Source organism: Macaca mulatta, chromosome 3, assembly GCF_049350105.2.
Source record: "Macaca mulatta isolate MMU2019108-1 chromosome 3, T2T-MMU8v2.0, whole genome shotgun sequence".
Lineage (NCBI taxonomy): Eukaryota > Metazoa > Chordata > Mammalia > Primates > Cercopithecidae > Macaca > Macaca mulatta.
The window spans coordinates 45,061,182-45,076,139 of NC_133408.1; the positions used below are offsets into that span (position 1 = coordinate 45,061,182).

General features: G+C 49.0%; 1 protein-coding gene across 10 annotated transcripts in view; it reads left to right on the forward strand.

Moving 5' to 3' along the window:
* PMS2 (PMS1 homolog 2, mismatch repair system component) overlaps positions 1-13,382 on the forward strand; it is a 37,652-nt gene extending 24,270 nt beyond the window's left edge. For 9 of the 10 annotated variants that reach the window (XM_077996161.1, XM_028845124.2, XM_077996164.1 and 6 more), the window contains 4 exons: positions 3,760-3,927; positions 8,091-8,191; positions 8,999-9,168; positions 13,104-13,382. In XM_077996161.1, coding sequence (XP_077852287.1) covers positions 3,760-3,927; positions 8,091-8,191; positions 8,999-9,168; positions 13,104-13,247 — 583 coding nt within the window. In that variant the 3' untranslated portion in view covers positions 13,248-13,382. The remainder of the gene's footprint in view (positions 1-3,759; positions 3,928-8,090; positions 8,192-8,998; positions 9,169-13,103) is intronic. The other variant, XR_013415022.1, reaches the window with a different exon arrangement.
* The last annotated feature ends 1,576 nt before the right edge of the window (positions 13,383-14,958 follow it).

A 14,958-nucleotide genomic window follows, 5' to 3' on the forward strand; every position in this document is an offset into this window, starting at 1 on the left:
TTTTCTTAAGAGTATTTGGAAGCTGGGTGCGGTGGCTCACGCCTGTAATCCCTGCACTTTGGGAAGCCAAGCCGAGGAGGGAGGATCACTTGAGCCCTGGAGTTCAAGACCAGCCTGGGCAACATAGGGAGACCCTGTCTCTACAATAAAATTGGCTGGGCACGGTAGTGCACAGTTGTAATTCCAGTATCTGCACCTGGCCAGATACTGTTCTCTGTGGCAGGACATAGACTCCAAAGACATGGAAGACTTGGGTCTTTTAGGCCAGCACCAGCTTTTGAGCAGATTATCTGTGTACTGGGAACCAGGGCACATTCAGACAATTCCCGGGAGAGCCTGGGATCGGCACCAGGGGAGGTGGTATTTGTGCTGGTATCTGGGATGCTTCTGGGATGTCCTTTCCCTTCCCTCCTGCGGTGTAGGAGTTCCTGCGTCATCACTCACTCTGGCAGCTTCTCTTCATCCAGCAGGCTGCAGCCACTCCTGCTCCGAGGAGATCTGAAACTCAGCCTGAGTGGGGAGGGGCCTCTTACAAGAGTTCCTTTTCTGACGGGCACGGTGGCTCATGCCTGTAATCCCAGCACTTTGGGAGGCGGAGGCAGGCGGATCACCTGAGGTCGGGAGTTCGAGACCAGCCTGACCAACATGGAGAAACCTTGTCTCTACTAAAAATGCAAAGTTACTGGGATGTGGTGGTGCACGCCTGTAATCCCAGCTACTTGGGAGGCTGAGGCAGGAGAATCACTTGAACCCGGGAGGTGAAGGTTGTGGTGAGTCGAGATTGCACCACTGCACTCCAGCCTGGGCAACAAGAGCGAACTCCATCTCAAAAAAAAAAAAAAAAAAAAGAAGAAAAAAAAGAGTTCCTTTTCTGAGGACTCTCCCTCTTCCCTAGAGGTAGTAGCATTTTCCATTCCTGTATTTATTAACATAGTAGTTAATCACTTTTTACTAGTTTGTGTAATGCTTTATTATAAATTTTTCCTCCTCAGGCCTGGCATGGTGGTGCCATGTAATTCCAGCACTTTGGGAGGCTGAGGCAGGGAGTTTGAGAACAGCCTGGGCAATATAATGAGACTCCATCTCTGAAGAAAAAAAAAAATTAGCCAAGTACACTGCTGCATGCCTGTAGTCCCAGGTACTCAGGAGGCTGAGGCGGGAGGCTCACTTGAGCTCAGGAGTTTGAGGTTGCAGTGAGCTATGATCATTCCATTGTGCTGCAGCCTGGGCGACAGAGCAAGACCCTGTCTTTAAAAAAAAAAAACAAACAGAATCCCTGTTAAAATCACTGGTGTGGTTTTTGTCTCTTGATTGTACTCTGACTGATATGGAATTGGTACCAGGAGACAGACCCTCGAAGATAAGATTTGGGGATTGGTTTGGTTATGACTTGGATTTGAGCTCTGTGTGGAGCCCCTCACAATAGGAAATGTGGGCTCAGTAATCCATGCCATGTGGAGGTCTCACAGTTCACTAGACTCTCCCCTGTGGTTGATTGTGATGGTGATGAGCATGGTGGCATGGGACTGGGTCTTCCTGGAGCACTTATAGAAAGAAACAACAATATCAGCTCCTTTATTTTTTTTATTTTTATTTTTATTTTTTTTGAGACGGAGTGTTGCTCTGTCACCCAGGCTGGAGTGCAGTGGCGCGATCTCGGCTCACTGCAAGCTCCGCCTCCCGGGTTCATGCCATTCTCCTGCCTCAGCCTCCGGAGTAGCTGGGACTACAGGCGCCCGCCACCTCACCCGGCTAATTTTTTGTATTTTTAGTAGAGACGGGGTTTCACTGTGTTAGCCAGGATGGTCTCGATCTTCTGACCTCGTGATCCGCCTGCCTCGGCCTCCCAAAGTGCTGGGATTACAGGCTTGAGCCACCGTGCCCAGCCCTTTATTTTTTTTTGAGACAGAGTCTCGCTCTTTCACCCAGGTTGGAGTGCACTGGCATGATCTCAGCTCACTGCAACCTCTGCCTCCTGGGTTCAAGCGATTCTTCTGCCTTAGTTTCCCAAGTAGCTGGGAGTACAGGGGCCCACCACCACGCCTGGCTAATTTTTTGTATTTTTAGTAGAGATGGGGTTTCACCATGTTGGCCAGGCTGGTCTTGAACTGCCAACCTCAAATGATCTGCCCACCTTGGCCTCCCAAAGTGCTGGGATTCCAGGCATGAGCCCCTGTGCCCAGCCTAATCTCAACTCCTTTCATCCTCAGCTCAGGCCACCAGGTGAGAACCAGAAAACGTCCATGGTTTAACAGAGTCTGCTTTAAAACGTCTGCTTTAACAGAGTCATTTCTTATAGTTACAGCACTGGTACTGCGGAAAATCCGTTTTCACCGCGTTTACTTGTGTGGGACTGAGAGTGACAGTGTCAGTTTCTCGTGTGAAGGTTAGGGGTGGTGTCTGTCTTTTGTCCGGATTGACTAAGATAGTATCTAATGACATTAGATGTTGAAGTCACCCAGCAAAGGGCCCAGGGGTCGGCCTGGCAGAGATTAGAAGGGTTGATATCCAGTATTGGCAAAAGGTACTCTTAGACACCATTGGCGGCAATGTGCATTTTCTCAGATTTCCCATCAAAAAGTACATATGTGACTCTGCCTCTAGCGTCTGTCTTCCGGAAATGCACCCACAGATGAGCAGGTTTATGCACAGAAGTCTTTGTTGCAGCTTTGAGTGCACGATTGAAATTGGAAACAACCGAAATGTGCTTTAGTCGGGAATTTGACAGACAAATTACTGTACATCCGTGCAGTGACTTCCTATGTGGCCATTAAAAAGAATGAAGTAGGCTGGGCGCGGTAGCTCACGCCTGTAATCCCAGCATTTTGGGAGGCCGAGGTGGGTGGATCACTTGAGGTCAGGAGTTCAAGACCAGCCTGGCCAACACGGTGAAACCTCGTCTCTACTAAAAAGAAAAAAATTAGCCGGGTTTGACGGTGCATGCCTGTAGTCCCAGCTACTCGAGAGGCTGAGGCAGGAGAATCGCTTGAACCCAGGACCATAGGTTGCCTTGAGCCAGGGTCGTGCCACTGCAGTCCAGCCTGGGCAACAGAGTGAGACTCCGTCTTAGAAAAATAATAATAATAAAAAAATGAAGTAGATCTATGTGTACAGATCTACAAACATCTTTCAGATGCATTAAGTGATGACAGTGGAATGGAGAATTAAGGTTCCATTTTTATTTTTTAAAATTAAAAAAAATTTATATAGAGAGACAAGGGTCTAGAAGGATATATTCCATTTAAATTGTTAATAGTAGCAACTGATGCCTTCTCCGGAGACTTGGATGAATGAATAATTAATGTTATCTTTAGAAAGTGGGATGGTTAAGCTAGGTGTGGTGACTCATACCTGTAATTCCCAGCACTTTGGGAGGCCAAGGCGGGCAGATCATGAGGTCAGGAGTTCGAGACCAGCCTGACCAACATGAGGAAACTCCTGTCTCTACTAAAAATACAAAAATTAGCTGGGCATGGTGGCATTTGCCTGTAATCCCAGGTACTCAGGGGGCTGAGGCAGAAGAATCACTTGAACCTGGGAGGTGGAGGTTGCAGTGAGCTGAGATTGTGCCATTGCACTCCAGCCTGGGTGACAGAACGAGACTCTGTCTTAAAAAAAAAAAAAAGAAAGTAGGATGACTGGGGACTTTATTATTTTGTGTTTTTGTATTGTCTGACTTTTTTTTATTACAGTCATCTATAACATAATCAGAAAAATAATCTTGTACAGTGTCTCATAATTAACATTTTCTACCTGCAGTAAAACGATGTTTGCAGAAATGGAAATCGTTGGTCAGTTTAACCTGGGATTTATAATAACCAAACTGAACGAGGATCTCTTCATAGTGGACCAGCATGCCACGGATGAGAAATACAACTTTGAGATGCTGCAACAGCACACCGTGCTCCAGGGACAGAGGCTTATTGCGTAAGTGTTTTTTAGTGTTGATTCCCAAACTCCCCCTCAAATTTAAGATCTAACAGAGGCCGAGGCAAGAGGATCGCAAGAGACCAGCAGTTTGAGACCGGCCTGGGCAACATAGCAAGACCTCATATCTACTAAAAAAGGAAGAGATCTAGGAAGGAGGGGTGTAAAAAATAAAAAAGATCGAACTGGCCGGGTGCAGTGCCTCACACCTGTAATCCCAGCACTTTGGGAGGCCGAGGCAGGCGGATCACCTGAGGTCAGGAGTTCGAGAGCAGCCTGGCCAACATGGTGAAACCCCACCTCTACTAAAAATACAAAAAGGCCGGGCACGGTGGCTCACACCTGTAATCCTAGCACTTTGGGAGGCTGAGGCAGATAGATCACTCCAGGTCCGGAGTTCAAGACCAGCTTGACCAACATGGTGAGACCCTGTCTGTAGTAAAAATACAAAATTAGCCGGGCATGGTGGCGGGCACCTGTAATCCCAGCTACTTGGGAGGCTGAGGCAGGAGAATCGCTTGAACCCGGGAGATGGAGGTTGTGGTGAGCCGAGTTCGCACCATTGCACTCCAGCCTGGGCAGCAAGAGTGAAACTCCATCTCAAAAAAAAATAATAATGATAAAAAGTAAAAATACAAAAAATTAGCCAGGCATGGCAGTGCACGTCTGTAATTCCAGATACTCAGGAGGCTGAGGTAGGAGAATCGCTTGAACCTGGGAGATAGACGTTGCAGTGAGCCGAGATCCACCACTGCACTCCAGCCTGGGCGACACAGCGAGACTGCATCTCAAAAAAAAAAAAAAGAGATCTACTAGTTTATATGTGTGTCTATATGTATATATGTATATTTCCATAAGTATTTGTATAGCAGATTTTTATACTTTTTACCTAATAATAGTGATAGTTACCATTTATTGAATGCCTAGTATCTGCCAGGCACTGTTGAAATAATATGTGTGTATTAGTTCATTTAATCCTCAAAAACCAATGAGGTTGTTACTGTTACCATCACCATTCCACAAGTGATAAAACTGAGGCACACAGAGAGGTTGAGTAACCTGCCCAAGTTCACACAGTTAACATGTTCTCTAAGTATCAGACCTTTTTAGCTATTAAAAATGTTGATCACTGGTTAGCCAGAAGCTCCTTTTGATGAGGGCAATTTTTAGTACCCAGTATTAGTATGGATAGTGTATGGAATGTGTGTGTTCAGAAAGCCTGTGCGCCAGTCTTGATTTACAGTAGAGTAATCAGGAGTCAGATGGTCGCTGCAGGTTGAGTGCAGGGGCACACGCCTATGATCCCAGAGCTTTGGGAGGCTGAGGCAGGCAGATCCCTTGAGCTTAGGAGTTTGAGACCAGCCTGGGCATCATGGTGAAACCTTGTCTCTACAACAAATATAAAAAATTAGCCAGACTTGATAGTGTGTGCCTGTGGTCCCAGCTATTCAGGAGGCTGAGGTGGGAGAATCATTTGAGTCCAGGAGATTGAGGCTGCCATGGTTGTGCCACTGCACAGCACTCCGGCCTGGGAGACAGAGTGAGACAGTAAGACTCTGCCTCACAAATAAATAAATAAAAAAAATATAAACATGCCACTGCACAGCACTCCGGCCTGGGAGACAGAGTGAGACAGTAAGACTCTGCCTCACAAATAAATAAAATAAAATATAAACATTATTTTAAGATAGTCACTGCAGAATTTGGTATTTCTCTTTCCTCGGCCAAACTGGGATGTTTTACCCTGATCACTTTACAAAGGCCAGGTGTGATAGTGTATAGTATAAAACCAAAGTCTTGTCTTGAGCAAAGTTGTAAGAAGAGGTCATGGATTTTCATGCGGGAAATTAAACCACACAGAGAAGTGAACTGAGATCCCAACAAGTAGATCCCACATGGAGAAATGTATCCCTGAACAGCTGGAAAAAACCTATCTAGTTTACTGCGTACTCTCCTGTGGAATGCATGAATTGTTTTTATTCTCAGTAGGAGGCAATGGTAATAATAAAGACATTTAGTAAGCTACTTTATAATCCTGAGATATCCCTTCCCTGTTCCTCTTAATGGAGGTTTTTCTTTTTTTTTTTTTTTTTGTTTTGTTGACAGTGTTTCGCTCCTTTGCCCAGGCTGGAGTGCAGTGGTGTGATCTTGGCTCACTGCAACCTCTGCCTCCCGGTTCAAGTGATTCTTGTGTCTCAGCCTCCCGAGTAGCTGGGACTACAGGCGCCCGCCTGCCACACCTGGCTAATTTTTGTATTTTTAGTAGAGAGGGGGTTTTGCCATGTTGATCAGGCTGGTCTCGAACTCCTGACCTCAGGTGATCCACCCGCCTCAGCCTCCCAAAGTGCTGGGATTACAGGCATGAGCCACCGTGCCCAGCTGAGGTCTTGCATTTTTTAGCCATTCGGCAAAGATAACCTCTCGTCTGTGACATCTCAAGTTGGCCCAGGTGATCACAGACCACTTTGGGTTCCAGATGGACCACACTTCAAGATTAAAGGATAAAGGCCCAGTTCCACCCTGCCCTGCCAGCCCCTGTGTAGGGTGGCCCCGTTGACCTCTGTAGCTTTTCCCGTTCCTCTTCCTCTTGTTCCCTGTACTCGAGCCTCTCTGGCCATCTTTCTTTTTCCCTTGGCAGGCCTGATGAATCCCTGTGTGGCCACTAAGCAGAATGAAGGATATCTTTATGTGTGGCTCTGCAAACATCAGCGGTCCATCCCGAGGCTTGGCACACATTGTTTTCTCTGCCTAGAGTACTTGTCCTGCCCCCTGCACCCACTTCTCCCCCATTACCTGATTAACTCTCTCTTATCCCCAGACTCAGCTCAAAGGTCACTTCCTGACCCCGGGTGAAGTCTCACTTATGACACTGGGTGCTTTTTCTTCCTGACCTTTCTGTCGTTTGTCATCATAATCGACTTGCATGAGTATCTGCTCAACGTCTTTCTTCCCCAGTAATCTGTTAGCTCCAGGACCACGCCTGTGTTTGCTCACTGGCTGTCTCCTGCCTTTAGCAGTGTTTGTCTTATCCAGCACTCAGAACTGGATGCAGTGGCTCACACTTGTAATCCCAGCACTTTCAGAGGCCGAGGTGAGAGGATCGCTTGAGCCCAGGAGTTTGAGACCAGCCTAGGCAACATAGTGAGATCCTGTCTCTATCTTTGAAAAAATAACAAAAAGTTAAAAAAAAAAAAAAAAAAGCACACACTAAATCCAGGAGAAGGATGGAGATATAATACAGGCAGAGGATGGAACAGGATAGCAAAATAAATTCTGTCTGTTCATTCTGTTTACAAATGCTGGCAATGACCTAACCCAGTGTTTCAAATTCTCTATTAGAAGGAGGAAAAATAGCATTTTTGTGATATTGTTATCCTTAAGGAAAGGATTCAGAAAAAGTTGGAGTCATTGGGGTGGCAGACTGAGGAAAAGGCAAACTACTTTTGTAGCTACTTTAACTTTTCTTTTTTTTTTTTTCGAGACAGAGTCTTGCCCTGTTGCCCAGGCTGGAGTGCAGTGGTGCGATCTCAGCTCACTGCAACCTCCGCCTCCTGGGTTCAAGCAATTCTAGTGCCTCAGCCTCCCAAGTAGCTGGGATTACAGGCATGAGCCACCACTTCCAGCTCATTTTTGTTTTTGTGGGTGTTTTTTTTATTTTTTTATTTTTTGGAGATAGTCTTGTGTCTCCGAGGCTGGAGTGCAGTGGCGTGATCTTGGCTCACTGCAACCTCTGCCTCCTGGGTTCCAACGAATCTCCTGCCTAAGCCTCCCAAGTAGCTGGGACAACAGGCACGCGCCACCATGCCTGGCCTAATTTTTATATTTTTAGTAGAGAGAAGGTTTCACCATGTTGACCAGGGTGGTCTCAAACTCCTGGCCTCAAGAGATCTGCCTGCCTTGGCCTCCTAAAGTGGTGAGATTACAGGCGTGAGCCACTGCACCTGGCCTGTAGCTACTTTATCTTCTAAAAAGAACTTTAAGAAAGAGAGAATTAAAAGGAACTTCTCAGGAAGTTTTATGACACTTAGCTGAATAGTGTTGTTATTCATGTTGCTATTTTGACATGAATTCAAAATACAGTATTGTTGTTTTCATTTCATTTCTGCTGTAAAGCAAAATGTTTGGCTTCAGGATACAGTTTGCATCATTTTTGTGTTTTTCAGACCTCAGACTCTCAACTTAACTGCTGTTAACGAAGCTGTTCTGATAGAAAATCTGGAAATATTTAGAAAGAATGGCTTTGATTTTGTTATTGATGAAAATGGTAAGTCATTAATTAGAACCATAGCGGCTGGGTGTGGTGACTCAAGCCTGTAATCCCAGCACTCTGGGAGGCCAAGGCGGGCAGATCGCCTGAGGTCAGGAGTTCGAGACCAGCCTGGCCAGCGTGGTGAAACCCCATCTCTACTGAAAATAGAAAAATTAGCCTGGTGTGGTGGCGGGCGCCTGTCATCCCAGCTACTCAGGAGGCTGAGGTGGGAGAATTGCTTGAACCCAGGAGACCAGGGTTGCAGTGAGCCGAGATCATGTCACCGCACTCCAGCCTGGGTGACAAGAGTGAAACTCTGTCTCAAAAAAAAAAAAAATTAGAACTATAGATTCTTGTCTTTTTAGAGCTGGGAATAATCTTTCAGGTCATACAGACCAGTTTTTTAATTTTATAAAAGATGAAAAAGCCTCCCCCCAAAAGCATTTTGTGACTGTCCTCTCTCTTTCAGATGTTCATTCTTTTTTTTTTTTTTTTTTTTTTTTTTTGAGATGGAATCTCAATCTCGGCTCACTGCAAGCTCCACCTCCCGGGTTCACACCATTCTCCTGCCTCAACCTCCTGAGTAGCTGGGACTACAGGCCTGGCTAATTTTTTCTATTTTTTAGTAGAGACGGGGTTTCACCATGTTAGCCAGGATGGTCTGCATCTCCTGACATCATGATTCGCCCGCCTCGGCCTCCCAAAGTGCTGGGATTACAGGCGTGAGCCACTGCGCCCAGCCTCAGATGTTCATTCTAAGTAGCTTTCAAGTGAAACGTGTTTCTCAAGTCATGGATTTTTCTCAAAATTGTATTCTTTTAGCTCCAGTGACTGAAAGGGCTAAATTGATTTCCTTGCCAACTAGTAAAAACTGGACCTTCGGACCCCAGGACATCGATGAACTGATCTTTTTGCTAAGCGACAGCCCTGGGGTCATGTGCCGGCCGTCCCGAGTCAAGCAGATGTTTGCCTCCAGAGCCTGTCGGAAGTCGGTGAGTAAGGAAAGCCCGGCTGTCAGCTCAGCTGCTCAAGCTTCAGTCTGAGGAAGGTCTCAGCCCAGCTCCTGAGTTGGTCAAGGCTGTTAAACGCCCTTGTGATTGCCAGGGGTCATTTTACACAGAGCTATGTGGAACATCATAGCTGAGCATCTATGTAGTCTGCATTCTCTGGGACCTTGAACTCATAGTTATTGCTCTTTTGTTACCTCAGTTAAACAGTATTCCTGGCCGGGCGCAGTGGCTCAAGCCTCTAATCCCAGCACTTTGGGAGGCCGAGGCGGGAGGATCACGAGTTTAGGAGATCGAGACCATCCTGGCTAACACGGTGAAACCCCGTCTCTACCAAAAAATACGAAAAAATTAGCCGGGCGTGGTGGCGGCCACCTGTAGTCCCAGCTACTCGGGAGGCTGAGGCAGGAGAATGGTGAGAACCCGGGAGGCGGAGCTTCAGTGAGCCGAGTTCACACCACTGCACTCCAACCTGGGCGACAGAGTGAGACTCCATCTCAAAGAAAAAAAAAAAAAAACAGTATTCTTTTTTTTTTTTAAGACGGGATCTCCCTCTGTCGCCCAGGCTGGAGTGTAGTGCCACAATCACACCTCACTGTAGCCTTGACCTCCCCGGCTGAAGCAATCCTCCTGCCTCTGTCTTCCGAGTAGCTGTGACTACAGGCATGTACCACCACGCCCAGCTAATGTTTAAATTTTCTGTAGAAACATGGTCTCCTTTTGCCCCTTGCCTCAGCCTCCCGAAGTGCTGGAATTACAGGCATGAGCCACCGTGCCCGGCCAGTATTCTATCTCAGAGCTTTCGTTGACTCCAACGCAGTTAGTGGTTGAGGCACCTTGTTCGTCTATGGACCTTATGGGTGCTAACAACACTGGTAGATAAAGATTTGCTGCTGCCAGGACTCGGAGGAGTTAGACAAGGTTCTGCAGAGTCATCGAGGCAGCGGGTGCTTCACGGGGTGCTGTGGTTGTCGTTGCACGTGGCACCACTGCCGCTGCTCTGGTTGGTGTTGGAAGGTGGTAGCAGGGGCTACGCCTGCAGTGGGGAGTAGCCTGATATCCAAGAAAAGTGACTCTGTATCAGCTGGCCATTGGGAAAGGCCAGGATGCCATTCGTTGATTTATTCAGCAGATGCTCCTTGAGCCCCTGCTGTGGGCCCGCCCTGCTCCAGGTGCTGGGGACATAGGGGTAACAAGGCGGCTGCGGCCCCTTCCCCTGTGGAGCGGACAGTGGGGAGAAACAGACATCACCACAAATAAACGACACCCATTAGATGCCAGTGAGCACAGCCAACAGATTCAAACAGCGCTTTTGTTTGTTTGTTTGTTTGTTTTTGAGACAGAGTCTTGCTCTGCTACCAGGCTGGAGTGCGGTGGTGTGATCTCAGCTCACTGCAACCTCCACCTCCCGGGTTCAAGCGATTCGCCTGCCTCAGCCTCCAGAGTAGCTGGGACTACAGGCGCGTGCCGTCACACCTGGCTAATTTTTATATTTTTAATAGAGACTGGGTTTCACCATGTTGGTCAGGCTGGTCTCAATCTCCTGACCTCATGATCTGCCCGCCTGGGCCTCCCAAAGTGCTGGGATTACAGGCGTGAGCCACCACGCCCAGCCTAAAACAGCATTTTGGGACAGGAAATGACTACAGAAAAACATGGTGACCAGGTGAGATGGTGGTCAGGGAACAGCATCTGGGCAGGTGGCATCTCAGCTGCCATCTAAAAGGTGGGGAAATTAAAAGATTAGCCAGGCGTGGTGGCGGGTGCCTGCAGTCAGCAGCTACTCAGGAGGCTGAGGTGGGAGGATCACTTGAGCCGGGGAGGTCGAGGTTGCAGTGAGCCAAGATCACGCAACTGTACTCCCGCCTGGGTGACAGAGTAAGACCTTGTCTCAAAAAAAAAAAAGTAGGCTGGAGCCCTCTTGGGTAAGAACTTTCCAAGTGGAGGAAGTAGGAAGACTGAAGCCAGAGGCCGATTGTGTCCCTGGAGAGGGGAAGGAAGTGAGCAGAGCGGCGACCAGAGGACAGCTACGTAGAGTATTGCTGGTCATGCCTAGACCCTGGGGTCTGTGCTGTGTGTGGCGGGAGCCACTGGAGAGAATGGACTAGGAGTCCCATGATTGCAGCTGCTGGAGAGAGAACAGACGAAGGGGGTGCCTTGACTGCCACAGCTGGGGAGAGCAGCAGCTGGGGGCCACGTGGGGAGTGGGTGGGAGGGAGCCTGCTGTGGGAGCATTAGGTGCAACTTACAGCCATGAGATTAGATGAAATGACTCAAAGGCAGAGTTTAATTAGAAGAGGGCCCAGAGTCTGAGTTCTAGCCACAGTGTTGCTTTGATAAAGACCTAATATGGGCTGGGCGTGGTGACTCACACCTGTAATCCCAGCATTTTGGAAGGCGGAAGTGGGTTGATTACCTGGGGTCAGGAATTTGAAACCAGCCTGGCCAACATGGTGAAACCCCACCCCAACTAAAAGTACAAAAATTAGCTGGGCGTGGTGGCAGGCGCCTGTAATCCCAGCTACTCGGGAGGCTGAAGCGGGAGAATTGCTTGAATCTGGGAGGCGGAGGTGCAGTGAGCTGAGATCGCACTGGTGCACTCCAGCCTGGGAGACAGTCTCCTCACCACCCCCTGCCTCGCAAAAAAAAAAACAAGACCTAATATGGACCTTCCATTCTTGGTGTCTGTGAGTGAGAGTGTGGAGCTGAGCTCACAGCTGGTCAGTTTTGACGTCCTGAGTCTTTAGTGTGACTCAGGGGCCTGGGGAACCACAGGCTGCTCCTTCCCTCCCACCCTGGCCTACTCCTCCGTCTCCAGTGTTGTCACTGCCTGCCCACGAGGCCCCTGCTCTGAGCCCTGCCCACCCTTCCAGCCCCATCTCCTCCCGACCACGCTTCCAGCCATGTAGCCGCCTTCCAGTTCCACACTCGCCCAGTCTCCTCCCCGCTTTACACCCTACGCTCCTCTCTACCTGGGTTTGCCACCTTCACCCTTCACCCCCTCCCCACACCTGAGCAGGCCCCCTCTCCTGGGCGCCATCTGTCTTGGTTCTCTGTTGACTTGTTGATTATCTGTCCTCCTCTGACCTGGTGGAACCCTGCCGTCACTGCTGTCGCCGCTTTCCGACTGTGCTTGGCACATGGCAAGCCCTCAGGGTGCTGCAGGAAGAAGGGAGGCGACAGAGCACTTCAGGCTTGTCTCCTCTCCTTCCTGTCAGAGGACCCATGGCAGGGAGGCAGCAGGGCCAGGGCTGGAGTACCCTGCCAGGGCAGCAGGGTGGAGCTCAACAGAGGGGGAGTGACGCCTGCACCCACTGGGGGAGAGGGTCCCGGCAGTGCCGCAGCCCTGAGGCAGGTGTTTGCTTGATGTGCAAGAGGAAGGGAGTAGCAGTGCAGCTGGGGTGAGGAAGGGAGGCATTCGTGCTTGGAGGTGGGGGTGCAGGCACAGCCCAGTGAGGGCCAAGTCAGGGACAGACGGGGGCTTTTATTCAGGTGAGGGGAAAGCTGTGGAGCGGAACGACATGACCTGACAGCGCTTTAGATGTAATCACTGGCTGCTGGGTGGAGAGCAGCTCGGAGGGCTCGCAGTGGGGCGGGGAGCCCAGCTGGGAGGCTGCTGCACCTGCCAGGGCAAGAGGGCAGGGTGGCCGCTGAGAGTGGCTGCGTTCGGGACAGGTGTGGTCGTGTCGAGTGGAGGCGGTGCCACCTCGAAGCAGCCACAAGGGACCTGATGTCACAGAAAGGTGGAGGGCTGAGATCTAGAACCTAGGCTTCTCTGGGGGAAGGTTTTTCAGGGAAGGTGGTTTTTTTGAGCTGTAATCTTGTCCAGTCTCATTTTAGACAACAGTGCTTCTGAAGAGCTGCCATTCTGATGTCAAAAAAACCTATTAAAACGTTGAACCATTGTGTCTGGTCCTCAGGTGATGATTGGAACTGCTCTTAACACAACCGAGATGAAGAAACTGATCACCCATATGGGGGAGATGGACCACCCCTGGAACTGTCCCCATGGAAGGCCAACCATGAGACACATAGCCAACCTGGGTGTCATTTCGCAGAACTGACAGTAGTCACTGTGTGGAATCATCGGTTTTATTGCAGATTTTTATGTTTTGAGAGACAGGGTCTTCACTAACCTTTTTTGTTTTCAAATGAACCTGCTACTTAAAAAAAAAAATACACATCAGACCCATTTAAAAGTGATCTTGAGAACCTTTTCAGACCAGATGGAGCGCTACTTGCAAAAATTTTTTTTTCTCTGTTTGCATGCGCTCGTGTGTGTGTGTGTGTCTGTGTGTCCAGGCAGGAACATATTTTATAAAAATAAGAACACTTGGGCTGGCCGTGGTGGCTCATGCCTGTGATCCCGGCACTTTGGGAGGCTGAGGCAGGCGGATCACCTGAGGTCGGGAGTGCGAGACCAGCCTGACATGGAGAAACCCCACCTCTACTAAAAATGCAAAATTAGCCAGGCGTGTAATCCCAGCTACTTGGGAGGCTGAGGCAGGAGAATCTCTTGAACCATGGAGACGGAGGTTGTAGTGAGCCGAGATCGCGCCATTGTACTCTACCCTGGGGGATGGAACAAGACTCCGTCTCAAAACAAAACAAACCGCTCTGGAAGTCACTCAGCCCTCTGCTCTGGCTGGACATAGTTTAATCTATAACTTTCAACCCTTAATAATTAAATTCTTCTTTAATTTCATAAATTTAAAATTAGGGTCCTTTTGGGTTAGTGATTCTCAGTCCTGATTCACATTAAATTTTTAAACAAGGGGGATTCTCTGCCCGGCTGGAAGAAAATGACTGGATGGGACAGGGGTCACTATTTTTAAACATTCCTCTGTGCGGCCAAGGTAGCAAAGTGCTGTCCTCGCAGGGGAGCAAAAAGAGTTTGATTTTCCCATAATTTGATGCTGTGATTTGGTTCCTCAGGGTGTGAACTGTAGAACATTCCAGTTACTGGCCTTGAGTGGTTCTGGGAATATAAGAATCCCTGTCTGTCTTTTCAAGTCGTTTTCATGGAACCTTGTCCTGTTTGGGCTGAAAATGGAAGTAAAGATGTCCTCTTGGGGGCCCAATGAGGACGGATGTGACTCCCCTGCTGCCCCACCCCTTCCCCAGATTGGGCTTCAAGGAAGAGAGGGCTCCTGGATGGAGGAGGCAGTACAGTAGTAACTGTGCCATCGTGTCTGGCACTGTGCTGGCGTCTGCAGGATCCCACTTACGAACTCTGCAGACTGGCAGCTGTGGCAGGATAATAGCCCCCAAGACAGCTGTGTCCTAATCCCCAGAACCTGTGACCAGGCTGCCTCACATGGCAGAAGGGACTCGGCAGGTGTGATTGAGTGAAGAATTTTTTTTTTTTTTTTTTTTGAAGTTTCACTCCTGTTGCCCAGGCTGGAGTACAATAGCCTGATCTCAGCTCACTGCAGCCTCTGCCTCCCAGGTTCAAGTGATTCTCCCACCTCAGCCTCCAGAGTAGCTGGGATTACAGGTGCCCACAACCACAGCCGACTAATTTTTGTATTTTTAGTAGAGACAGGGTTTCACTATGTTGCATGCTGGCCAGGCTGGTCTCGAACTCCTGACCTCAGGTGATCCACCTGCCCCGGCCTCCCAACGTGCTGAGATGACAGGTGTGAGCCATACTGCCTGGCCGAGTCAAGGATCTTGCAGTAGAGAGATTATCCTGGATTGTCTGGGTGGGCCCAGTCCATTGGGTGAGTCCTTCGAAGGTGGAGACCTTTCCCTGCTGGCCAGAGAGAAGCTGCC